Source organism: Tenrec ecaudatus, chromosome 11 (genome assembly GCF_050624435.1).
Source record: "Tenrec ecaudatus isolate mTenEca1 chromosome 11, mTenEca1.hap1, whole genome shotgun sequence".
Classification (NCBI taxonomy): Eukaryota; Metazoa; Chordata; class Mammalia; order Afrosoricida; family Tenrecidae; genus Tenrec; species Tenrec ecaudatus.
The window spans coordinates 85,267,037-85,293,361 of NC_134540.1; the positions used below are offsets into that span (position 1 = coordinate 85,267,037).

General features: G+C 49.9%; 1 protein-coding gene and 1 pseudogene across 1 annotated transcript in view; both read left to right on the forward strand.

The window, feature by feature from the left end:
- The window catches only part of LOC142460996 (casein kinase I-like), a 61,282-nt pseudogene extending 59,086 nt beyond the window's left edge, over window positions 1–2,196 (forward strand).
- Window positions 2,034–26,325, forward strand: part of RASA3 (RAS p21 protein activator 3) — a 259,051-nt gene continuing 234,759 nt past the window's right edge. The window contains exon 1 of the mRNA XM_075563383.1: window positions 2,034–2,304. Within this exon, the coding sequence (XP_075419498.1) occupies window positions 2,250–2,304 (55 nt within the window). The 5' untranslated portion in view covers window positions 2,034–2,249. The remainder of the gene's footprint in view (window positions 2,305–26,325) is intronic.

Genomic DNA, 26,325 nt, shown 5'->3' on the forward strand with positions numbered 1-26,325 from the left:
GACCTTAAAAGGGAACAATAACAGCTGGGAGAAACACACTCCTTAGAACAACCAGCCATAGGCAATCGAAAGCACAGCATTCACCCCAGAATACAGCTCAGAAGGCAGGAGGGAGAGGAAAGAAGGATAAACGGAAACCGTAAATGCCGGGAGATGGTGGGAAAAGTCTTGTTAGATGATGGAGATAGCAATCCCTATCCTGCAAGAAAATGTGTAGGAATGGTGGATTGGAAAACAAACATGTTCTGTAAATAGTCACTCAAAACACAACACAAAGATTTGCAAGATGTTGGCATAACTGGAATTTGATTTTCCTAACTGGCTCTGAGCCAAGGCTCCTTATTTTGATGTGAGCAGTCATTGAGTCATCGGGACCCATGGTGACCCCATGCACAAGGGATTGGATGCACCATTGTGACTCAGGGTTTTCAGGGGTTGGTTTTTCCAGACATCGATCTCTAGGCTTTTCTCTCTAGGCTATCTTTGTCTGGAGCTCTGCTGAGTTCCCCTCAGCAGCACAGTAACACCCAAACTTCCACTGACAGAAAGGGTAAAGGCTGGCAAGAAATGCACTGGCCAGGAATCGAACCCGGGGAATCCAAGTCTGGTCTTCTTAAGGAACATTATAGATTGCCATTATCCTCCAGCATGCCCTGTGCATGCAAAGCAGGCCCCAGGCAGAGTCCTGTTTCACAAGCCCAGGAAACACTGGAAGATAAATGATCTTAAGAAAGAGATGGAAGGTGTTTGCTGGGATACCTGCTGAGTACAACCCCAGTCAGGCTGACCGAGAAGTCATTTAGAAGAGACTCAAATATCAAAGTTCTACGGTTAAGGGGCAAAAATCAAACACATCCACTAGGCATGGATTCTTTTCCATACTTCTCACAATATACCCCAGAAACAAGGGGAATGTTAGTGTCCCAACACCTAAGCAAAGAATTTCTCCAAAGTCCCCAAGAATCATTGCCAGTACTCAGTCCTGGGAAGTTGAGCTGAGGTTGGGAGGGAGGGGACTTTTTAAATATATGCTTTTATGTTTGAATTTTTTTAACTTAGGTGCTCGTGCTACTTTGTACATTTCAAAAAGAAGTTAGCAACACCCTCCAAGTTATCAGCAAAGGGTCTAGGCAGGGAAGGCATCAATCAGATAACTGGCGCAGAACAGTTAGTTTACCAGCTGTCTTATCACCGCACTGGGATAAGCCTGAGCGAACGGAGGGAGGGACTTGGTCCCCAGCCGGGCCTGGTGACAACCTTAAGCCAGAGGTTCTAGGAGTGTCGCCTGGACTGCTCTGATCAGATAGTAGGGATGCCCTTCCTTGGGCCTGGGTGGAAAGAGGGGTCCATCTGGCACTGGGCCCACGATAGAGCACGCGCCCCGGTTTTGGTCTTTGTTGGCGGCCATGCACTCGGTCAGGACGTCAACTTTTCCAGTGTCCGGTGCACTCCGCCGGGCGTTCTGCGGGACGCGACGGGCACGTGGCGCGGCCACTGCGTTACTGGCTTCAAGACTCAATAAACCGCGCGGAGACCGACGGCCTCACCCATGGGATGCACTCCACCGATCGCTCAGAAACCGCGGCTGCAGTTCCCCCATGCCCGCCCGGCAGGGACCGCTGCGGCGCCGGCCAAGCGCTGGACACAGAGGGCAGGCTTCCAGACCCTCAGGTGGGTCCGCGGGGCAGCCGATGGGGGCTCTTTGTGGATCGCAGTCTCGGGGTCTCTCCTTACTCAGGCCAGGCTGGGAATGGGATCTCCCGGCCCGCAATTGCCTCGCCTAGCCCGGGAACCCTAGCTGCTTCTCGTGGCTGTCCCCTCTCCGCAGCAGTTCCCCATCCCCGCCGGGTCACATCCAAACCCTATTCCAGAAACCTAGCGGCCCGCTTTCCAAAGCTCCCGCCGGCTGGCAGCCGGGATGCAGCGGTGGGCGGAGCCGCCCCGACCCCGCCTCCGAGCCCCTGGCCAATGGGCGGGGCGCGTGGGCCGGCGCCCGGGCCGCGGTCGGCTTCAGCACACCGAATGAGGCGCGCGGGGACTCCGGCAGCAGAGCGCGGTGCCCCTGCAGCTGCCGCCGCCGCCGCCGCTCCCTCGTCCCATCGCCCAGCCAGCCCTGCGCTGCTCCCGGGGCGCGGCGGGGGCCGTTGCGCGGAGCGCGAACTTCGCGGGAAGTCTCCGCGGCTCTCTTCGGGCTGACGGGCCGGAGCGAGGACACTCGGGCGGACCGAGAGGCAGCAGCCGCGGGCAGTATGGCGGTGGAGGAAGAGGGGCTCCGGGTCTTCCAGAGCGTGAAGATCAAAATCGGTACGGACTCCCTCTCCTCTCCGGAAGCGGCGCCGGGCCCTGCAGCTTCCCTCCTGGCAGCTGACAATGGGCCGGGGGCGGGGGGCATCTTTGCAAAGTCCACTCGGGCCGAGACGCCCCCTCCTATTCCCGTCACCCAGCCCCCACCGCCGCGCGACTCGTCTGCCTCCCGGGAGCGGCTCCGCTGTCGCCCGCTGGGCCAGCTGGCCGCCGGGGTCCAGGGCGGCGCAGCAGAGAGGGCGGGCTCCCGCGGCAGGGTCCCGGCCCGGGGCGCCCTCGGTGACTGCACGGCCCCCGGGGTCGCGCCCACTTGCTCTGCTCTTTTCCGGAGAGCCGTGGCTCAGTCCGTAGGTCTCCCCCGCCTCCCTCCCTCAGAGGGCTGGCTGACGCTGGGGGAACGAAGCCCCCGTGGCCTCCGCGCCTGCGGTCGCCCTGCATTCCTGCAGGCGCGCGGGCTGGGGAGGTGGGATTTGCCCGCGCGGACGCGAGTCTGGTCCCCGCTGGGTGGGGTAGGGGGTGTGCATGAGAGTGTGGGGGTTAGCTTGGGTGTGCGTACTTCGGGGGCCCCAACCACTGGGCCTCTGCTTGCCCTTTGGGCGGCTGCACCCTAAAAAACTTCCTTTCCGGGGCCCTGTGATCCATGTTCCAAAGGTGGGCATTGTTTCCGCCAGGCGAGCGCTGGCTCACCTCCTGATGGGACGTTTCCCTTCCCTGGGCCTGTCTTTGCTCCCCGAGTGGGGCGTGTGTGTGTGTGTGTGTTGTATGTGTGTGTGTGTGTGTCCTGGGCCTGTCTTTGCTGCCCGAGTGTGGCGTGTGTGTGTGTGTGTGTGTGTGTGTGTGTGTGTGTCTGTCCGGAGGGCTTTGGCGGATGGCGCCCGCGGGGCGGAGAGACGCCAGAGCTGCCAGCTACCCACTTTTGGCCCTTCGCTCGGTTTCATTGAGAACTCGCCGCCAGCAGCCAGGCCACGCCGGGCTTGCCATTCAGGTCGCGGTCACTCGGTGTGGCCTCCTCTTTCCTCGCGGAGCAGTGACAGCTGGATTTCAGTTGAGCTCGGTAGGGAAATGATCACAGATTCTCTAGTGCGTTCAGTGGGAGGAGTTCGCAGAGGAGGGCTGCTGGATCCGAATTCTCCAGGGTTTATCTGAAGGGATTTGCTTTTGCCTGCCTCCGCTCCTCCCTTCCCCCACTTCCCTTTTTTATCTTGGGAGAGTGGTGAACAAGTTTCTGTTTTGCCTTTTCCCATACAAGATAGGTGCTTGGGATGACGGTTGCCCACGGATATCAGAAATGTGCATTCTCTCAAGGCAGTTGGATGACAGCAGGGTTGATTTTGGCAGAGGGCTTTTGGGAAACTAAAGCAGTTACCCCGTCCTCAGCATCCTTTTTACCCCCTGAACTGAGCTTCACATCCCAATTTATTCCCACAAGAAGAGAGAGAGGAAAAAAAAAATGCAGTGAGAGAAACCCAGCCAGGCACTCAAGGACTCTTTAAGTATCAGTTGTTGATGACATTTGATGCCGTCTGAGGAATCCCAGCTAACCTAAATCAGCATGTTGCTTCCTGTCTGCTTTATTTTGGTTTAAGGATCATCGCTGAGACACTGTTTTGATATTTGGCCCCGAAACTCTGCAGGTAGGATGTGACAACACTTCAGCTCTGAGTCCCCAACACGTGTTTATGTGGTTGAGAGCCCATGTCACTTTCATTCTGAGACACCCAGCATAATATTCCACCTGATGTCTCTAGGGTGACCTCACCAAGGCGGACAAGTGCAAACCCCCAACACAGAGTCTATTCCAAGGTCATTCTGTAATATTCTGTTTTCTGAAGGTCTGAGCAGTCAGGATTCTTCCAGGAGATGAATGAGCCCCGGCGTAGTTGTGTGAGGAATGCAATATATATATATATATATATATATTTTTTTTTTTTTTTCTGAATCAGGGAACTGGAGGTTGGGCAGCGGGTGGGGAAGGGTGGCCAGGGATGGGGTTGTGACTATGAGACAGTGACTGGTTTCCAAGCCATCAGGCTGATGCTGTAGTTCAGGTCTAAGTCAGCTCCAGCTCCAGCAGCTGTTTGGCTCAAGGAAGGATTTCAGTGGAGAGTGTTAAACAAAGAGGCTGCATGTTTTCCTCCAGAGTGGCCAGTACCTCAAACAGGAGGACAGGGAAGGCTATCAGATGCCCGTCCATGAAAGCACAGCTGATAGGTCCTAACATCTGACATTTGTGCAAGGGACTTCTAGACATGGACACTGAGGGACCAGATTCAGCAGGAGGGAGGCTTGAAGAAGCAAGCGCTGTGATTTGGCTTTTTTTTTAATCTCTTTTTTTTGTTGTTTTACCCTTTTTATTAAAAAAATCATTTTATTAGGGGCTCATACAACGCTTATCACAATCCATACATACATCAATTGTGTAAGCACATTTGTGCATTCATTACCCTCATCATTCTCAAAACATTTGCTCTCCACTTAAGCCTCTGGCATTAACTCCTCATTTTCCCCCTCCCCTCCTGCTCCCCTTTCCCTCATGAACCCTTGATAATTTATAAATTATTATTTTGTCATACCTTGCCCTGTACGACGTCTGCCTTCATCCACTTTTCTGTTGTCCGTCCCCCAGGGAGAAGGTCACGTGTAGAGTCTTGTAATTGGTACCCCATTTCCAACCCACACTCCTTCTACGTTCCCAGTATCGCCACTCACACCACTGGTCCTGAAGGGATCATCCATCCTGGATTCCCTGTGTTTCCAGTTCCTATCTGTACCAGTGTACATCCTCTGATCTAGCCAGATTTGTAAGGTAGAATTGGGATCATGATAGTGGGAGGGGGGGAAGCATTTAGGAACTAGAGGAAAGTTGTATGTTTCATCATTGCTACAACACACCCTGACTGGCTCGTCTCCTCCCTGAGACTCTTCTGTAAGGGGGTGTCCAGTGGCCTCCAAATAAGCTTTGGGTCTCCACTCTGCACTCCCCACCTCATTTACTATAATATGATTTTTTTGTTCTGATGATGTCCGATACCTGGTCCCTTCAACACCTCATGATCGCACAGGCTGGTGTGCTTCGTCCATGTGGGCGACTTGGCGGTTTTTTGTGCTCCACTGTAAACAAACGTGCAGAGCACCGGGGCTCAGTGGAGGATTAGCGCAATGGCTGGAGCATCTGCCGTCTAGCACCTGGTGGGCCACTGGGTATTATTCAAAACCTGGAAACCACCCTATTGTCGGGTGATATCACTGAAGGGTGGGCAGCCTCTTGGAAATGTCCAGGTACCAGCCAGCTGCTCCCTTGGATGTGGCGCCAGCTCTGAGAAGGCCCTGATTATTCCCCCTGTGCAGTGGATCTTCATTTGCAGGCTGCAGGAAGTGGGGCATTTGTGTCCCTGCCTCCTTCTGTAACTTGGGGGGGGGGGGGAGTGGGCAGGGGGTGCATGCAGAGGCCAATGGCTGTACCTGATGAAAAGGTCAGGCTTCTTCCTCTTGAGTTTGAGCACAGAAATGTTTGAGGCCGCTCAGCTGAGTCGGAGCCCAAGCTGCAGGTGAACTGGGTGGCAGCCAGCTTGGTGCGGACTGAAGCCTGTAGTGGCGAGCCATCCAAAGAACAGGATGGCAGAGTTTTGGGCCAACTCATGAACAGGTGGCGCCCCACTCTTCTCCATGTGTGCTCCTTGATCCTCTATTTGTGGCCAATCTCGGCTCTACTTTGCTTTGTCCAAATGTCCCTGGTTGGGAAGACACTCACAGAACCATAGGTGACACTATAGCAGATTTGAGGTGAGGCAAATGTGCTCTAACACACACACACACACACACACACACACACACACTTCCCCCCTCTTACATACACTTCTGTTCTCGCATCCTTTCATGCGTGCGCACAGACACACACCCCCTCTCAAACATGCATGCCGTCTCTCCTCCTCTGCCTCCCACACTCACGGTCTCACTCATGCAGTCATCGTTCAGTATTCTGGAGCGATCGCGTGGCTCAGCAGATACATGAATCTCCCAGACTTGTTTCCAGGCAAGCTGGCTGCCTGCCCTGCCTTCGCTATTGACTTGCTGGATGACCCAGGGCAAGTGTCTTCCCCTTTCATTGCCTCATTTTTCCATTTGCAAAGCGCAGGCAGTTATTGTCTAGCTGCCAACCAAGATCCGGTGAGAACTTACTAGACAGTGTTTTTGGGGCCTAGATTCACGCCAGTCCCCCTCCCTCTGGGATCAAGACAACAAAAGTTCCCCATAAAGCAAAACCAAGAAGCAGCATGGCTCCTGCAGCTGACAAGCAGAAAGGTGGACCTTTTCAGCTGGATGGGGGCAAGACAAGGAGTTTGCTCTTCATTTCGGTTTTTTTTTTAGGTGTTGGGAACTGTGGTCTGTTAGTTCTTGAGTCTTTTTGAATGCTCATGAGGGTGCTTCTGTCTCCTTCAGAGGCCCAGACTGAGGAAAATAGGAAGAACCCCTTCTGTCTTTCCCCTTCCGCATTATTTTTCCTTCCACCTTTAGCAAATGAGATAATACACCGGTCAGAGCCAAATAAAAACAAGGTAGTTACTTTTAGCTCTGGTCTCGAAGAATCTGTTGCTTGCCTGATTTAAACCTTGCAGGGTTATTTTGGATGTGTTCTGTACAACTGAGAAATTCTGAGCCGCCGCTATCATTGGTCACAGTGCTGCCTCTCTTTCTCGAAGCCTCCCTGTGTGACTCAGGAGACGCCGCCTGCACTTCCTGTGAGGGTGTGCCTCCGACTTCCCAGGAGACAGGGCTCTGGGACCTGAAGGGAGATGCTGGGCAGGTTTGCAGAAGACTGGGCCATGGCCCCCAAGGAAAGCCTTTCTGCGAGGCAGGATTGTTTGGGCCTGGTGGGCCTCGAGGCATTGCTGGGTATCCTACCTTCCCCATGAGGGGCTGCCTTTTCCGTAGTGTTTTCTTCACATGTTTGCAAATGTTACTTGATCTTGGGCCCAAGGGTTCCTTAAGGAGCTAGTACACTGTAGTGTTTCTCTCTGGCTTGGCCTCTCCTTGCCCCAATACTGTGATTGGCTTGGAGTTTAGCTGCAACTGCAGTACATCTGACCCCAAGGGGGGATCCTGAACCTTACATTTTCTAGAACAAGAAAAGTTCTCTAGACCTAATAGGCTCTGGTGACTCGGATATTGTTTTCATGGTCAAGTTGGTGAGAGTAATTCAGATGGGAGGGGATGTGTTGTGTGGGAGAAAATGGGCGTGCGTGTGTACACATGTGTGTTTGCGCGTGTGCACATGTGTGTTTACGCATGTGCATGGTGTTGCCTAGGTCTCTCTCTTTTTTTTGTTTGTGCAGTCCAATAAGCATTGGCCTGCATCCTGCAAGATAGGTGGGGCGATTCTGTCAAGATTTACAGAGCCTTGCAGACCCTGTATAGGGCTGAGTTGAGCGAGAACTAACTTGATGTGTGTGTGTGTGTGTGAGAGAGAGAGAGAGAGAGAGAGAGAGAGAAGGTTCGCCTTAGGCTAGGTAGGTAAAGTTATAGAATATCTGACCCTATCCCTTTTCCTTCAGGAAGTTGAGGCCAATGAAAGAATGAATGAATGGACTTGGTGAAAATTATTCAGTGAGTTTGTAGTTGAAACGGAATTAGAACCCAGTTCCTTAACCCGCCCCCACCCCTCCTAGTCTACGGTTTAACCCTCTCCGCACCACACGATCTACCTTGGCTCACTACAAGATTACAAATCAAGGCATACAAAGCACTTCTTTTAAAATCACTCCATAATTTATTACCTTGATGGCAGTTGTCCAGTTTCTGATAATCACCGGGTTCCCTAGACTGGGGACACTCCTGGCCACAAGAACCTGGCCTCACAGGAAGGACTGGGTGGCCCCTCACCGCAGTTAGTTCATGATCATGTCCATGTGGCCACAGCCTTGGCATGGCCCTTGGCAAGGTGATTTCTATTTTATGTATGAAATTGGAAGAGGCCCATGACAAAGTAACTCTTCTTAAAACCCCACTCTAAGTTACTGATCTTTATGCTGCTCCCCCAATTTATAATTCTAGGATGCAAAGACACTTTAAATTTGCCCGTTACGACCACAAAATGCCCATGAGCTGTATACAGTCCTGTTACAGAATGCGGGGCAGATATTGTTTGCATGCTGAGAAATGAGCCTCTGTGTTGCCTAGAGGTTGAGGAAGCTTGGTGGTGTAACAATTAAGCTCCCAGCCTCACACCGCAAGTTTGGTGCCAGCTACTTTATGGCAGAAAGACCTGGAAAATATTCTCCGGTAGGGGTGAGGCCACTTCTGCCTTGTCCCATGGGACCCCTAAGAGTTGAAAGTGCCTGGAGAACCCCTCAGGGCAATGGTGACAAGAGCTCTTTCATGAGCGGCACACAAGGCAGTCGATTAAACCCACCTTCCACTCTTCTTCACCTGCCCCTCTCCTTCCTGTCATGTCGGCCTTCTCACACCTTCTCTTCCTCACAGCTCAGTAAGTCGCCTCTAGTTTCCTCTCGTCTAAAGCAACCGATCCTCCTATCCAAGTTTCTCTTCCGCGAAGTTCTCCACCTCTGGTTCCATAAGCTTGGGAAAACCCCATTCTCCTCTTTCCCTACACGTAGAGTTTGATTTAGGCTCCGAACCAACGGTCTTACCTGGCAGCAACATGAGATTGGTGTGGCGAACCCCTGTGTCCTAGAAAAAGACATTCACAACTTGTGACAAAGAGTGGACAAGATGGTGTGCCACTGCCAACAATGTGACAGGCCCTGGAAGGTCCCCAGGGGCCATCTCACCCTTTCCTGATGAACTGTGCTACGGGAAAGATACTTCCCAGAAGAACCAACCTGATTGTGGAGTTAATTTCAGAGTTAAATTGTTTCCCCGTTTTCCCATAGTTGGTAATGCAACGATAGAAATCTGCCCTTTGTTATTTGAGATGTCTGTATTTGGTGAGGATCAGCATGGAATGACCTTCCTACTTTCTTCTCTCTCTCTCAAGTACCTAATTTTGGTTAAATTGAAAGTTAAAATAGGCTTGATGGGAAGCCATTCTGGGAATCGGATCATTATATGTGGCCGCATTTCCAAATAAAATGAATTCCGTCCATGTTTCATTTGGGAACACTCTGACTTAGATAGCGACGCATGAGAGGGAACGGACCTGCTGCAGTAAAGATACCAGATGCCATCTCCGCTGTCCCCCTTTCCTCCCGTGTTGCAAATGTTCTTCCCTTCTGTCAGTGGGTGAATCTTTCTGCCTGGGATCTTGGCATAGTGTCTCCCTGGACGCTCCACTGGGCTCAAAACATGCTCTGCTGTTCCTTTACCGCAAAGATTAGAACCTGGCCTGGGGCAATTTGAATCCAAAACAAATACATCAGAACTGACAGTTCCTCCCATTCAGCAAAAAGTGGCCACCGGCAGGTTGTTCGAGAGCTGTTCCTGGGGCTCAGGTGCTGGCCTGCTTTCAGCTCGAGGCTCTCTTCCTCTGCCTAATCACACGTGAAAGCTCATCAGCTGGCTTGGTTCAGGCAGTTACAATAGTGAGATGAGGATGAATTATAAACCAGGCTAACTCTAGTTTAGGGTCAGACCAGAGCTTTGGAAGACGGTGCTGAGTGGCATGGTGAGAATCCCCAGGCTGCTGGGGTTACAAGCTCAGGGCTCTAGATCTGGCTCTGCTGAACATGTCATTGGTGGAACTCTTCTCTCAGAAATGCAGGTTTTCGTTCCAGCCTCAGATTGCCATCTTGGCTGTACCACTTACTACCTGTGTGGCCTTGGCCGAGCTGTTTTCTTATCTGAACTTCTGCGTCCTTGTCTGAAAACTGTAGTCTCCACATCACTGGCTTGCTGTGAGGGTCAAATAATTGAAATCATGGTTCGATTCACTTTAGATCATGGTTCTCAAGTGCTGAGCATCACCAGTTTTAATAAGTTCAAACTGTTAACAGTAATTTCGCCGTGTGTGTCTTCATTGGGCTGAGGCTGAACTCAAATAAGATAAACACTTTGTAACTATATGTTAGTCTGGGTTGACTAGAGAAAGAAATCCAGAGACATTCATATCTGTGTAAAAGAGAACTTCGTATCACAGAGTAAGTTTCTATTAAGAAAATATCCCAGCCCAGTCCAGATCAAGTCCATAAGCCTGATATTAGCCCATATGTCACATACCAGTCTGTATATTCCTCTTCAGACTCATGCAACACATGCAATGACACCGAATACAGGAAGATCACAGGCCAGTGGTTGGAAAGTTTTGTGGATCCAGTGTCAGTGGAAGCATCTCAGCACTGGCAGGAGTCTCCGTGTGAGTCCTTTAGCTCCAGGGCTCTGGTTCCGTCATCTTAGCTCCATGTGTCTTGTCAGCAGGAAGAGGAAGCAGAGGGAGTGTGGGTTTAGCCTCCAGTGAGCTATTTATTTCCGTAGTGCCTCCAAATGAGGCCATCAAGCTGCAACCTGATTGACAGGATAAGTTCTACCCCTTCACTCTTAGTATTCTCAAGTTGACGCCAGATTATGTAACTACTACATCATACTATTTGCCTCCCACCTCTCCCCCTCCCCAGGTGTTCAAACACTGTAAGATCAACCATGCTGGTCACACATGGTTCTCAGCATGGGGGAGTTTAGATTCTCCTGAGCGGTCAATGCTAAAATTAGCTTGCATATTCTTTTTAATGGAGTTCAGCTAGCTGCACATGCTATTTTTAACTTCTAAGGAGTAATGTACTAAACTGGATTCTACCTGGGGAAGCAACAGAACCCAAAGGCTTTGGGTGATTTCAATGGTTAAGATTTTACCTGTGCTGGGAAATGGATTTGCTCTATATATGTGAGGGCTTCAAAGGTTCATCGGAAATTCCATTATCTCTCAGTGCCATTTTCCCCTGAACTTTTGGAAGCGCCTCATATGTCTCTCTGTGCGTTTTGGTGGTGGTGTTGGTGGCGGCACATATTTTAAATGTGTATTCCGTGCTTGATATTTAATTTTAATTTACATTCTCGCAATCTTATTACTTTGTATTCGAATAAATGACACTCATAGAATTTCAATAACATGTTTCTATTAGTTCCTAGAGCTGACATAATAAATATAAGCTAGGAGGCTTGAATCAACAGAAGTTGAATGTCTCCAACTTATAAAAAACGGATTCCAAAATCAAGCTGCCGGCAGCTTTCCGAAGGTTCTAGGGGAAGCCCTTTTCTTGCCTCTTTCAGCTTCTAGTGGTCCCTGGAAATCCGGGGTCTGTAGAAGCATCACCCCAGTCTCTGACTCTGTCATCCTGTGGTCATCTTCCCACAATGCCTGAGTTCGTCACGTCTATTTTTATAGGTCACACTGGATTAGAGCCCACCTCATGTTAATTCATAACATCCTTATATGTCCCATTTCCAAATAAGGTCCTCTTCAGACAGGGAGCTAGGAGTTAGGACTTCCATATTTCTTTGGGGGCCCAATTCAACTCATAAAACTGTCCAAAGACAATCACCTTCTAAGGGCTGAAGCAGCGACTTGAACGCAGGCACGTGTGAGATCAAAGTGTGTGGTTTTCACATTATTTAATGCTGTCTTTTCATTTAAGTGACCATTTCATTTCTCCATGACCTTGGATCTGAATTCGGGAGAGAGAGAAAGTAGTAGATGAGGATATGCCGAGCTTTTAAGGACAAGCGGAGTCTCCTGAGAGAAAGGACTGGGGCCACTGGTTTGTGTGGGCTGCAAAGTGGGAGAAATGCTTGCCCTGGGAGTTCTCAGAAATAAGTGATCTGTCATTGACCAAGAGGTGATGGGGATAGAAGTTAGAGAGTTGAGAAATCTGTTGGTGTTTTAAATGTCCTTAAGATGCTGTCTTAAACAGAATAAAGAGTCTAGAAATGATTTTCCCCCACAGGTTCACCAGTGATGCAGACAGGAGTCCTTGGGGATCCTTAGAAAGAGACATCCTCTTAGGTGGACTTAGTTTGGGTGAGCATGGCATGGACACCCTAAGGTGACCTGGTAGACATGGTCACTTAAATATGGAATATAGAATTTATAAGAAAAAGTTTTGATTTGAGGGTATGAATTCCATGTACTCAGAAGTACACCCCAACATACAAGCCTAGCACATCATGTTTTAAACACAGCCCTGGTGGCATCGTGGCCATCCAGTGGGCTGCCAACCATAAGATCAACAGTTTGAAGTCACCAGCTGCTCCCTGGGAGAAAGATGGGGCTCTATCCTCTCTTAGCAGTTACACTCTTGGAAACTACAGGGGCAGTTCTACCCTGGGGTAGGGTCACTGTGAGTCAGTATTGACTGAATGGGAGTGAGCTGTTTTGTTTATGTGTGTGTGTGTGTGTGTGTGTGTGTATGTGTGTGTGTACATGTTTGGAGAAAGGATAGATGTCTTGGTTGTTTACACCCAGAAGTGAAGTAGCAATTGGCTGATGTTACTGATATGGGATGAGGAGTACATTTGGCATTTCCTATTTGAAAATAAATGGAGAGATGGAAAAAGAGAGCTCACTTTCACCTCTGCGCGATAGATGCTGGAAGCGGAATTCAGCTTTGTCTGCTTCTAATTAATGTTGTGTTCTATTGTAGTTGGGGTGGCTGAGTCAGAACGGCTTGGTGACGCCTAATAGCACTCAGTCTTGAAGGAGCCGTTGGTCCTCGCCAGCCCCGCTGTGGGGGTTGGAAGTGGCAACCTTCTGTGAGATTTATAGTCTTAGGACCCCATGAAGGCAGTGCTACTCTGCCCTGCAAGGTCGCTCCGCGTCCGAAGCAACGGGATGTCTTTCAACAACAACACCACGAACAACCCCACCAACAACAATTATTCTCGGATCGCTGGGTGGTACAAGCGGTTGACTACTAACCTGAAGGTTAGTGGTTTGGATCCACCCAGCGGCTCTGTGGGAGAAAGTCTATGGTCTACTTCCATAAAGGGGACAGCCCAGAGAGCTCTATGGAGCTGCGCTACTCTGGAACACAGAGGACTGCCCTGAGTGGGACCGGACGCTGGCAGTGGACTGGTTTATTTGTTTGGGTTTAGGGAATCATCCCCTGAGGATTTTCATGATCAAAGGAGATGGCCTTCCTGGCGAGTGCTTTGGTAAACAAGACTCCCTTGAGTACTCAGCTGTGGAGAAGAAGGTATAACCCACAGGGTTTGGAATTGAGCCCGAGCTGTATTTCTGGTCCATTCTGTGAGTTTAGAGGGTCTCCTCACACTTGTGTGGTTTCTTTTGTTTCTCAAAGTGGGAGAAGAATTCCTCTTTTACGGAGGACAGATTCACAAAACTCAAATGTAGTAACTGACAGTTGGAAGGGGATTGGCTGACTACACATCCACACCTGGAATACTATGCAGCTGTTCAGAGGGATGAATCAGAGCCAAGGCCACACAAGTGACTTGTAGGGAGATCCTTGAAGAAAAGGCGCAGAAAAATCTACCTATCATCAGAGCCGAATAAAGCAGATAAATATATGCAGATATAAAAATTAAGACGTGCACTACACCCACTCAGGGCTATCGCGTCGATTGTGAGTCTAGAGGACAGAGTAGACCTGCCCCTGTGGGTTTCGGAAAGACTCGCCTGCCTCTTGCAGATCGGTTGGCCATTTCAATCTCTTGACCTTGTGGTTAGCAGCTCAGCGGGTAGTCCACTTCACCAACAAAACCAAACTCTTTGCCGTCCAGGCCCTCTGGACTCATGGCGACCCTCTTGTGAAGGGTGTAATTGCCCCATGGGTTTCAGAGGCTGCAACTCTTCCTGGGAGTAGAAAGTCTTATCTTTCTCCAGACTACTGGGCTCCTGAAAACCCACATAAGTCTATTGATTGTTTTACCTGGGGTGGAGAATATGGATTTGTTTATGTAGGAAGAGGGAAGAGAAAAATAAGTAAGGAGGTGGGAAAAAGTATTGCAATAAAGCAAGCATATGACCCTATTTATGCATAGCTGTAAAATTATGTATGAGTACGGTCATGCTTCAAACCCAGGAATTGCTCCTCCAGAGAAACACGAGGCTGTCTGCTCCCATAAAGATTTAGTCTCAGAAATCCATAAGGGCAGTTCTATGCTGTCCTATAGGGTTGCCATGAGTTGGAATTGACTCGGTGGCAGTGAGTTTGGTTTGTTAAATTTTGCTTTAGTATAAAGGACAATTACATGGTCATTTAGACTCTTGAGAAACAGAATTGAGATGCAGTGTTTTGGGTTTCTTGGCTTCCCACTGTCCTACAAGTTCACTCCTAGGCTCACACCGGCACTTGGTGTCTCAGGAAATGAGGGTTATTAGGTCAAACCAAAGGCCCACCCAGGTCCCTCAAGTGTCCAGGAGGCTCTTGGTTCCAGATAGATCAGCTGTCTGAAAATATCAGACACATTTCTGTACAAAATCTTCACCAACTCCCTGGGCCTGAGCTCTAGCTCTTCTGGAATTTGGCATTACCAGTTTCAGGTTTCAAGTGAGCTGGGATCTTAGGTTGGGAATGATCACTTATCAGAATTTAAGGCTCAATTTAATTCCTCTTGGGGACAGAATCAGCATCCTGGTAGGATGAAAACACTGGTAAGTGCTGCTGTTACACTCCTGCGTTGGAAAGTGGTGCATCTCTAAGTCTTCTAGAACACAGATGCGCGTACACACACACACACACACACACACACACACACACACACTGTAGGGATACATATACACTTAGGGAGGACAGGGAAAGGAGAGATGCAAAGCCTCGTGCAGCATCCCACCATAATCAGTATCTGTTTTAGGTACGGAGCTGTGGTGGTGTATTGGTTAAGAGTTGGGCTGCTAGCCGCCAGGTTGGCAGTTTGAAACCACCAGCCACTCCAAGGAAGAAAGATGAGTCTTTGTTCCCATCAGAGTTACAGTCTCAGGAACCAAGGGGGCAGTTCTACCCTGCTCTTTCGGTTGCTCTGAGTCGACATCGACTCATATAACAGTGAGTTTGAGTGTGGTTTTCCTCTCACTGCTATCGAGTCAGTGCTGACTTACAGACCCTCTGTGGGTTTCCGAGACTGTAACTGTTGATGTGAGTAGAAAGCCCAGTCTTTCTCCCTTGGACCTGCTGGTGGTTTTGAACTGCCCACCACAAATTTTGCAGCCCATTGCTTAAACACTACATCACTGGACTCCATTTGGTTTTTCTAGGCACAGAAAACAGTGCTCTTTATGCTCGGGGCAGCCGATGGACGGTTTCTCTGTGTCTTTTTTTATCCACTTGCCTAGATTTCATTCATTTGCAAGGTTTACAGCGGTTCTCAACCTGTGGGTCGCAACCCCTTTGGGGGTGGAACGACCCTTTCACAGGGGTCACCTGAGTCAGAACAGTAGCAAAATTAGAGTGATGAAGTAGCAACTAAAATAATTTTATGGTTGGGGGTCCCCACAACATGAGGAGCTGTATTAAAGGGTCAAGGCATGAGGAAGGTTGAGGACCACTGGTTTGGAGGATTGCTGAATGAATCCTGGTGGCGCAACCATTAAGTGCTTGACTGTTCACTGAAAGTTTGGCAGTTGGCACCCACTATTGGCTTCATGGGGAAAAAGGTCTTTGAGCAGTTCCTGAACAGATTGCAGCCTCGGAAACCCTAGGGCAGTGGTTCTCATTCTTCCTAATGCCGAGACCCTGTAGTATAGCGCCTCATGTTGTGGTGACCCCAACCATAAAATTATTTTCATTGCTACTCCATAACTGTAATTTGCTACTGTTATGAATTGTCATGTAAATATCTGATAGGCAGGATACATTCTCATTGTTACAAATTGAACATAATGAAAGCATAGTGATGTATCACAAAATCAATATGTAATTATAATTCATGAAGTGTTGTTTTACCTCACACTGCTGCTTTCAACACAGTAGCTGCTTTCAACACAGCAGCTGCTCTCTACACATGTGATTGGTCCGCATAAGTAAATTATGGCACCAACCCTGTCACATATACCTGTATTTGTATGGGGTGTATGTGATGGGGTTGGCGCGATGATGTCATCACGCTGGGTACTCCTATGTGGGCATGTCTGCATGTGGGTGGGTCCGCCTGGAGATGGATAGAGGAACAGTGTTTTGGTTCCTAAGACCATCAGGAAATAATGTGCTTTCTGATGGTCTTAGGCTACCCCTGAAGGGGTCGCGACCCACATGTTGAGAACTGTTGCCCTAGAGGGCAGTTCTACTCTGGACCATAGGGCAGTTGGGATGGACTGGGATGGCACATGGTGACCACACCCAGGAATTGCTGATGTGAGTTAGCGCTGCCAAGGTGCATCAAGGCGCCATGCCTTTGTGAGATCCTCCATGACTCAGCATGTCACCTCCACGCCATAGAAGAAAAACCTGATCTGGGGACTCGGGCATTCAGCTGGGGGACTTTTCCTAACCAGATGGGCTAGATTCCGCTGGGCGTTGGAGCCATGGAGCGACGCTCTTTCTTTGCTGGCCATAGGCTGCCTGCTTCATGGGTGCTTGCTTCTGTGTCAGGGACAGAGTCAGGTCTGTGGGGTTTTTTCCTGAGGACCATGTTGTTTTCATCATTTATGTCTCTTTCATGCTCTTTTTGGGACCATGGGGCTACTGAGAGGATCTTGGGTCTCCTCTGTTTCTTAAATACTCATGGCCCCCCAAGTCGATTGTGACTCATAGCCACCCTGCAGGACAGAGTAGAACCGCCCCTGTGGGTTTCTGACACTGTCGATCTTTATGGGAGTAGAAAGCCTCATCTTTCTCCTGTGGAGCAGCTAGTGTTTTTGAACTACTGACCTTGCCATTGGCAGCCATCAATGCTCTGTTTTATCTTAAAAACAGTCCAACTTTTCTTTGAGACAGTGAACAAGGTTCAGTGTGCTGATTCAGAGTTCTAGTGGCCTCTGCACGGGGCTGCAATCCACAGAATCCGCATTTTGAACCCACTGGCCATTATTTTTGGTGGGGGACAAAGATGAGACTTTCTGCTCCCCTAAAGAGTTAGAGTCTCAGAAACCCACAGAGACAGTTCTACCCTGTCCTATAGGGTCGCTATCCATTGGGATTGACTCGATGACAGTGAGTTGAATTTTGAGGGCACTGATTATTATTTTATGTGTGTGTATATCTCTATCTATCTATCTATCTATCTATCTATCTATCTATCTATCTATCTATCTACCTATCTATCTATAACTTTATTATTTGTTGTTGGACTTCATAGTATAATAATTGATGATATGGACCTCCATGAAGTGTGATCTGTGTACCTGGGCTGGCTTTCTTCGTACACTGAGTTAGAACCAGTTTCTACTTACATGTTACATTCTGTTAGGGATCTTTTGTTGTTGTTCTTTCTCCTGTTTTTAAGAAGCCATGTGGTGTTGAGTACTGCCAATAGCTGAAGCCAGGGTGCATGCTCCCCTTCTATCTTCTTCCTGTCTTCCAAATTTTTTATTTTGAAGTCCTGGTGGACTAATCCATGGCTGTTAATGGAAAGGTTGGCAGTTCACATCCACCAGTAGCTCTGAAGGAGAAAGATGAGATTGTCCACTCCCAGAAGGATCTGCAGTCTTGTAAACCCTAAGGAACAGCTTTGCCCTGTCCAGTAGTGTTGTTATGAGCCGAATCATCTACCCTATAGTTGTGGGCAGCTCCGAGGAAAGAAAAGTTTGCACTTTCCTCTTCAACTCTGGTGCCTTCTCTTTGTGCCTTTAAGTGTAGTGGGGGAAAGTCCTAGAGCAGCCCATTTGTTGTGATTCTGTGTGCTTCCTCCATAACTTACATTCCGCCAAGGCCAGACCTTGCTTAGGGAGCCCATGAACATGCCAGCGAGGAGAAGAAGCAGACGGTGTTTTGCAAAAACATTGTTCAGTCCTCTTGCTTCCAGCTGCCACTGTCAGACTCCTGGGATGATTCTGAGAGGGGGCGGGTGGTCAAGACCTCGGTGGACAGAGACCCCAGCACCATGTGCTGTGACTGCTAATGCTAGAGGATGACCTCTTCGGGATTTGAATTTGGTGCGTTAGAATGGTTTCTCAGGTAGGCTTAAGGTTTCGGGTCTCACTGTCAGATTTTTAGCTTTTCCAGCAGATCCAGGTGTTACCCAGCCCAGGAGAAGTCCGCTGGGGAAGGGCTGATGGTCATGGCAGGGCTCTGCAGCTTTGGGAGGTGGGAGGGAAAGCTGGACAGTTAAACTCTGAGCATTCCTGAGTGAGTGGTTCAGCTGCCCGCTCCCCGAGCCTCTGGGCCCAGACGACACTGACATTGGGGCTTTCCATGGCTGGGGGTCAGCCTGGGGTAGAGGGTTATTTTAGCAGAGATCCCAGGAATCTGAGACAGTTCTGGAGAATCCATAATTTGTGCAGATCTCAGGGGATTGGCCAAGCTGCATTCCTGTTTCAAGGTTCGGGGGTGTGTGTGGGTGGGGGGGGGGCACGGCTTACTAGAAATGCTGAAGCCCTGGGGGACTTGAGGTTTGCAGTGAGGAAACTGGCCCCGCTTTCTCATGGCCTTTGGGATGAGAACTGAGCTGGGGAATTCCAGATCCCCTGGGGCTGGAATGCTCCCTCTTCCTCAGGAAGAGCCCCCCTGACCTGGCCTGGCCTGGCAAAGACTCAGGGCAGCTCGGAAAGGGAAAGCCCAGTGAGACGTGCTGTTGCCGGGTAGACTTCAGATGTGCTTCCAGTGCCCACCGTGACCTCTCTCTGCCGGGATCCTACCCCAGACCCTGTCCTTCCCCTGATGGTCTGACCACCGACCTGCTTTTATCTGGTCCATCTCTGTGGGTCTGGGAGCGGCGACTTTACTGTGTGGTCAGGGTGAGAGAGTGGGGAAGGGAGGGAAGCCCCTGCCCTGCAGATTCTAGGGGAGTGGAGGGCTTGGTGGGCACTTTGGACTTCCAGAAGGCAGTGGAGCCCATCCCCTCTCTTGTACCCTCCCCCTCAGTACCAGGCCATCGTGGGATGTTCCCCATGACTCCAGACCACGATGCACGCCATGGAGGATTCAGCTGGGCACAGGACCTGAAGGTGCCCACCCTGACCCCCAGCCAGTCACTGAGTGACTGCTTCCTGACTCCCAGAGACCACTGCCAACGTGTGTGTTTGTCTCAGCACTCAAGGTTATGGGGTCTGCCGAGAGACCCGGAAAGACTCTGAACCTCTCAGATCTTCTTCATCGCTGTGACCCGAACACTAGAGTCTTGGGCCAGATGGCCTTGAAGACACCTATCTGCTGGCTCTGGGATTTCATGATTTGTGGTCAGCCGCGTGCGTGGGCCTCCCAGCCTTGTTACCTGAGGGGGAGCTTGCTAGAGATGGTGTCTCCCGGCCCCCTTGTGACTCCCAACAATTAGACTCAGGAAGGAGAATGGTTCTGTGGGTGGTGGAGGTGGTTGGGGGTGGGGGGCAGGGTCACGCCATCCTTTTTGTATTTGGAGGTTCACGGCAGCTCTTGAATCAGTTGCCATTGAGTGACCCCGAGCTCACGGTGACCTCACAAATGTCAGGGTTGAACCGTGCTCCCCTGCATTGATCAGGGCTGAATTTCTTGGAAGTAGATGGCCAGGCTCTTCTTCTGCTCCCCCCACCCTTTCATGAACCATTCGCGGTGGTAACAGTCACAGTCAACAATGTTACACTTTCAAGCACTGGAAACAGAGGAGCGTTGTACCTACATTAACTTTCCTTTCATCCTTCAGAGTAGCATGAAGCCAGATTACAGGGAGGTCTCAGGGACTCTATGCTTAGAAGAGTCTCTATCCTTAGAAGGCTCTCACTGAGCCTGTGTGGGAAGTGGCCATGGGACATCACCAGGGCGTAGTTGTCGAGATGGGAAAGGGAGTGGGTGAGGAGAGCCGGTAGCTGACCTCCACTTACTCATTCCCTTTATCCAAGGCTCATGGTCTGTGGAGCCAGGCCAGCTATGATGTGTAAGATAGGTGGGGCTTCACAACGGTTCCTCGTTTCTCCAGCGGGTTCACTCTTTTTAGCAGGCATGACTGCCCTGGCAGTCACGTGGTTCCTCTTGGTTCCCACAAGGCCTCTATGTGTGTGTGTGTGTGTGTGTGTGTGTGTGTGTGTGTGCGACAAGCGGATGAACCTGCCCTGCATATCCCTTCTCCTTTCACAGCGAAGCTCTCTGATGCACCCTGTCTTCTCGTTATGAACGCAGGTCTTCTTGTGCAATTCTTTCTTGAGGTTTAGATATTTTGTATTTGTCCAAGAAACCTTTACACTTTAAGACCCACCCACAATTTGAATTTTTTATTGTCAAAACTCACTAAATAAAATTCCCCCCCCCCCCACCCATTGGTTTCTGACTGTTCTCTCATTTGGCCGAGGTGCCTGAGACCAGGGACACTCAGGACTTTGGTGGGCTGGGTGTGCCCCCCGGGATTATGTCCTTGCCTCACCCTCTAGCTCTGATGCCAGCTGGGCTGTGGCACTCAGCAAGATGCAAGTGGATTCACTGAGTGTGACATGATCCTTGGGCTGGACTTGAATTCTCTCAGATGCATATTCCAAAAAGAAAAAGCCTGCGCTTGCCAGGGTCACTACTTGAGCTGTAATTAGTAGAGAAATTAACAGTGATCCACCTCATCATTCATGGTGGCGCTGCTTTGGTCCTTGAGCTCTACTTCGTCATAAATTAGCAGCGACTCTCTTTACCGTTGATGATGACATAACCCCCATGTGAGGGCTGTGTTGGCAATAACCCATTGAAAGAAGAAAGCAGTCACATGTGTGATTCTGAACGTGGAAAGGTTCATCCGTTTACTAACTCTGAGGCAAGGTTAGAGAGAGTTTATCGTTAGGGCTCTTGTATGTCAGATTTTACTGGTGCAAGTCCTAGGAACGAAACAGTTTGTTTCTGTGAAGCTGCCCTGTGGATTCGCATGACCCTTGGATGGTTCCAAGCTGAAAGGTTGGTGGTTTGAGTCCGCCTAGAGGCAGTTTACAGGAGCCCTGGTAGCATGGTGTAATGTGTCGGGGTGCAATCTGAAAGATCAGGGGGGTTCGAAACCACCAGCTGCTCCGTGGGAGAAAGACGGGGTGTTCTGCTCCCATAAAGCGTACAGTCTTGGAAACTCACAGGGCCATTCAGCCCTGACCTCCAGGGGTGCTGTAAGTCAGCAACGACTTGATGGCAGTGAGTTTGAGGCAGTTTGGAATAAAGGCCTGATAGTCTACTCCAGAAAGACCAGCCACTGAAAACCCTAAGGAGCAAAGTTCTACTCAGACCCGCATGAGGCCGTCATGAGACAAAACTGACCCAGTGACAACCACTTTACTGCTTAGATGACGGTAACTCACTCCTCACTTAATGACCATCTCCTGTGGAATTTAAAACAGTAAACAAAGTTACCATCGGACTGTTTTGCATGCTACCAATGTACATCTGGCAGTAACAAATGCTGAAGGGCAAGAAGCAGAGAGTAACTCTGGGTGGGATTGTTAAAGTAATGTGCCTACTTGTCAGGGTAATGATTCTCAGTAGCTTGGCAGTGCTGTAATGATGTTGCGTGGCAGTGCTGTGACGATGTCACGTGGCAGTGCTGTGATGATGTCACGTGGCAGTGCTGTGATGATGTCACGTGGCAGTGCTGTATGATGTCACGTGGCAGTGCTGTGATGATCTCATGTGGCAGTGCTCTGACGTCGTCGCGTGGTAGTTCTGTAATGATGTCACGTGGCAGTGCTGTGACGATGCAGCGTGGCAGTGCTGTGACGATGTCGTGGCAGTGCTGTGACGATGTCGCGTGGCAGTTCTGTGATGTCGTCGCGTGGCAGTGCTGTGACGATGTCGCGTGGCAGTGCTGTGATGATGTCGCGTGGCAGTGCTGTGATGTCGCATGGCAGTTCTGTGACGATGTCACGTGGCAGTGCTGTGACGATGTCGTGGCAATGTTGTGACGATGTCGCGTGGCGGTGCTGTGACGTCATTGCGTGGCGGTGCTGTGACGTCGTCGCGTGTCAGTGCTGTGACGTCGTCGCGTGGCAGTGCTGTGACGATGTCGTGTGGCAGTTCTGTGATGATGTCGCGTGGCAGTGCTGTGACGATGTCGTGGCAATGCTGTGACGATGTCGCGTGGCGGTGCTGTGACGATGTCGTGGCAGTGCTGTGACGATGTCGCGTGGCGGTGCTGTGACGATGTCGCGTGGCGGTGCTGTGACGATGTCACGTGGCGGTGCTGTGACGATGTCGCGTGGCGGTGCTGTGACGATGTGGCGTGGCAGTTCTGTAATGATGTAGTCATCCTCCATTTTGCTATCTGATAGGTCCATCCTCCACTTTTCAATTCTGTTGTTTTCCTTCCATGATCTGGTCCTTGGGACCTGTAACCACGTGGCTGAGCAGTGGGTCTAGAGAGCCTCCTTGTAAAGTGGTCAGAGAGCGCTTTGGCCTGTGGTCCCTGGTCATGTCTGTGCTGCTGTAAGTTCTAGTTTGCTTCTGGTTGTAGCCCCTGACTGTCCCGGTTGTAGCCCTCCCTGCAGAAATCATGGAAGGTAGTCTTTAGACATATCCTGTATTTTCCCCAAATGGCTCCAAGTTCCATCTGGAACTGATGACATTCCTTCCTTTGTCCCTCACTTCCTGCCCCACTCAGCACTGCATTAAGTGTTTGGAGAAAGGGGTTTCTTAGCATTTGCACCCAAGAGCATGTTTACAGACATTCCCAGTGAAAAGAACAGACCACGTGGAAAGAGCAAACACAACAAAACATAACACAAAACAAAACACTTTCCCCAAACACTTGCTAACCTAGGTGTCTGGAATTTTTATTTTTGTTTGATAAAGTCTATTTTAACATCCCCTTCAGGATGGAGTGTGTCAGGCGGGAAAGGCAAGGGACAGAGTGCTCTGTTGGATTGGGCTCTTTCCTTCCTTCCCCCCCAGGTTTTTGTTCATTAAGATTCTTTCCTATGGGCAATGCTATGGTAGTGTCCCTACCCCCTGCCTCTGCTGCCTTTCTTAACACGCCCCTCTCCTTGCCACCCAGCAAGGGCTTGACTGGTACCAGGGCTAAACTAGTAACTGGACCCGAACAAGTCAATGCTGTCAATATAAGAATGTAAGCTACTTTCTCAGGTGTACGAAAACTCTAAAAACATGTAGTCACTCTGGGCAGGGCGAGGCTCATACTGATCCTGCAGGTTCAGATGCAGACATATTGCATATATAGAATTGGTGAATTTCTAGGTCTCCACGAGTTTGTCTCGGAAGAAGTATAGCCAGAATGCTCCTTAGAAGTGAGTGTGGCAGGATTTATTCTCATGTGCTTTCGACACGTTACCAGGAGGGACCAGTCCCTGGGAAGTAAAGTAGAGGATCAGTAGAAAAGCAGAGGACCCTGAAAGAGATGGTTCGACACAGTGGCTCAGACAGAAGCATCGTGAGGATGGCACAGGACCAGGCAACATTTCTTTCTGTTGTGCGTGGCGTCTCTACGAGCAGAACCAACCGGATGGCTCCTAACGGCGACTGCAGGGAGCTTGCCATTGTGCTAAGGACGATGGCGATGCGGTCTCACGGTCTCCTTTTCTCCCATGAGCAGATACTTAGACACACACACACACACACACACACACACACACACACACACACACACGTGAGATAGTGTAGAATGCATTTCCCAGATTTGGAGACTCTCCAGAAACGATAGCAACTTTATATGGAGAAACGGTAATCATTAATTATAGAAAATAGCTCTCTTGGAATAACAGCATTTTATGTCTTTCATTAAAAAATGAATTAATCATCAACTCAAATGTGTTTGCCATATTTTATCTATTTGAAGGTATATAACCCTCCTTCCCTGTTCCCTCCCCCCCACATTTTAATATCGCTGAAAAAGGGATGCTTCTAGCAAGTGACTGTTTAGTTGACAGTATTTACTCGTTCCTTAGGGGAGTTTAACAATAGCACCTCTTAACACTGGAAGGCCTCCTAGGCTCCTTGCAATGTGACACTTTTTATTGGCAGTGTTTTCGGGCCATAAGGGTGGGGATCTGTCCACTGTTAACACTTACATACACACACACACACACACACACACACACACGTCCCCAGGAAACCTGCCCTGAGTCGGTTCTGACCCATAGCCATTCTGTAGGATGTAGTAGAACCGCCCCACAGGGATTCAGAGAACTCGAATGCTTCTGGCAGCAGACTGCCGCCCCTTTCTCCCCAAGAGGAATTCGACCGCCCAGCCTTTGGGTTGGCAGCACTGCGCATCAGCCTCTGTACCATGAGAACCCGCGCGCCAATCACAGGACCCTTTCTGCTCTGTGAGACTTTCAGAGTGGAACAACACCTTTAGCCAAGGGAGTCCCTTTCCACCAGGAGGGCAGGCCTGGTGAGAGGGGCTGGGTATCTGAGATGAGCTTCAGGTGGGGTGGAATCACGTACATGCGCAGACCTGTGCACAAACGTGTGTTTTTTTTGAGGGAGGGGCCTAGTTGGTTTAGGGGCCAGTGAAGGGAAGAAAGTAAAGTACTTTATACATTTCAGAAGTCTGGCTCTCTGAGACCAGGAGAAGGGAAGAAGAAAGAAAGGTCCAGGTGCTCTCAGGAAGATCCTCCTGCTCCTGACAAGGGGGGGAGGGTTCTCCAACAACCGTGGGCTGCTCCTCCCTCAGCACCCCTTCCCCTGCCCTTTCTCTGGGACTCCCATCCCTAACATTACCCAGCATCCTTTAGAAAGCACAGGTCAGAACGCAGGGCAGAAAACCTGAAGAAGAGGGGGGGGCCTTGGGTTTCCCCCAGACATTGTTCTTGGGCGACTAGCTCTCAGACTGCTGCTTCTTCAGGAGATGATTGGACTTGCAGAAGGGCGGGGCGACATCCTCACCTGTGGTGCGTGAATCATCCTGCTCTAACCTCCCCATCTAATCCCAGGCCGCCACAAGTTACCTGGGAGCAAGTGTGTCCAGATAAACAACTTCTCTTCAATACACCGGGGTGGGAGGGTTGCCCCCAGCGCATGTTTGGCAATGCCTGGTGAGTCTTTTTTTTGTTCTTGTCTCAACTTCAGGGTTGTTGTTGTTGTTGTTGGTGGTACTGGCATCTAGTAGGTCAGGCCTGGAATACTGCTGAACACCCTAAAGGAACAGGGGCTCCTCCCCGCGCTCAGCCCCTGTCCCTGCACAAAACAGCCGTGGTGCCACTGTTGGGAAGCCCTGCTAAAGTAGTTCTTGGGAAGGACACACAGTGCTCTGTGGGGAGAGGAGAGGTCTGGGGGCAAGTTGCTGAACACCTGTGCAAACCAAGGGCGTGTTTGGACTCAGGTCTCTACTCAGGTGCTGTGACTGGGATCTTCAAGGGCTGTCAATTACATTTCAGGGCAGGGCACAGACAGCTTCTTGTGCAGATCTGCTGATGGAAAGACACCAATAACACAGGCCGAATAAATGCTGCCTAATTAGTCTAGCCTCTAGAGGAATCCAGTGGGGTACGTGTTGGGCCGATAACTACAAGGTGAGCTGTTCAAAACCACCAGCCCCCCTGAGGGAGAAAGACAAGGCTTTCTACTCTTGTAAAGAGCCACAGTCTTAGAAGTGCAAAGGGGCTGTTCTACCCTCTCCTATCGGCTTGCTATGAGTCTGATTCCCCTTGATGGCAGTGAGTGGGGATTAGTCTACGGGATGCATGCCACTACACGGGGTTCTCGAATTGAGAAGCTGGGCAGCATGGGATCGAAAGAATGAATTGCGACACCAATTACTGCAATATTAATCACGGCAATCTACTACCTGTGCGTCTGTTGGCAAGCTACTTAACCTCTCTGTGCTGCAGTGCCCACAGAGGAGCCTAGTAATACTAGCTGCTTTATCGAATTGCTTAGAAGACAGAGTGGACTAATGTTCGTGAAATGTTTAGTACAGTGTCTGATGACCTTGTATAATCATCACCGTCATCATATGCTTTTCCAATTCTACATAGGAGGAGATTACGGCTTCTCAAAAAACTAAAAAAAATGGCCAATGAATCGATTCCAATTCATAGGGGTAGAACCGTCCCTGGTGGGTTTTCTGAGACTG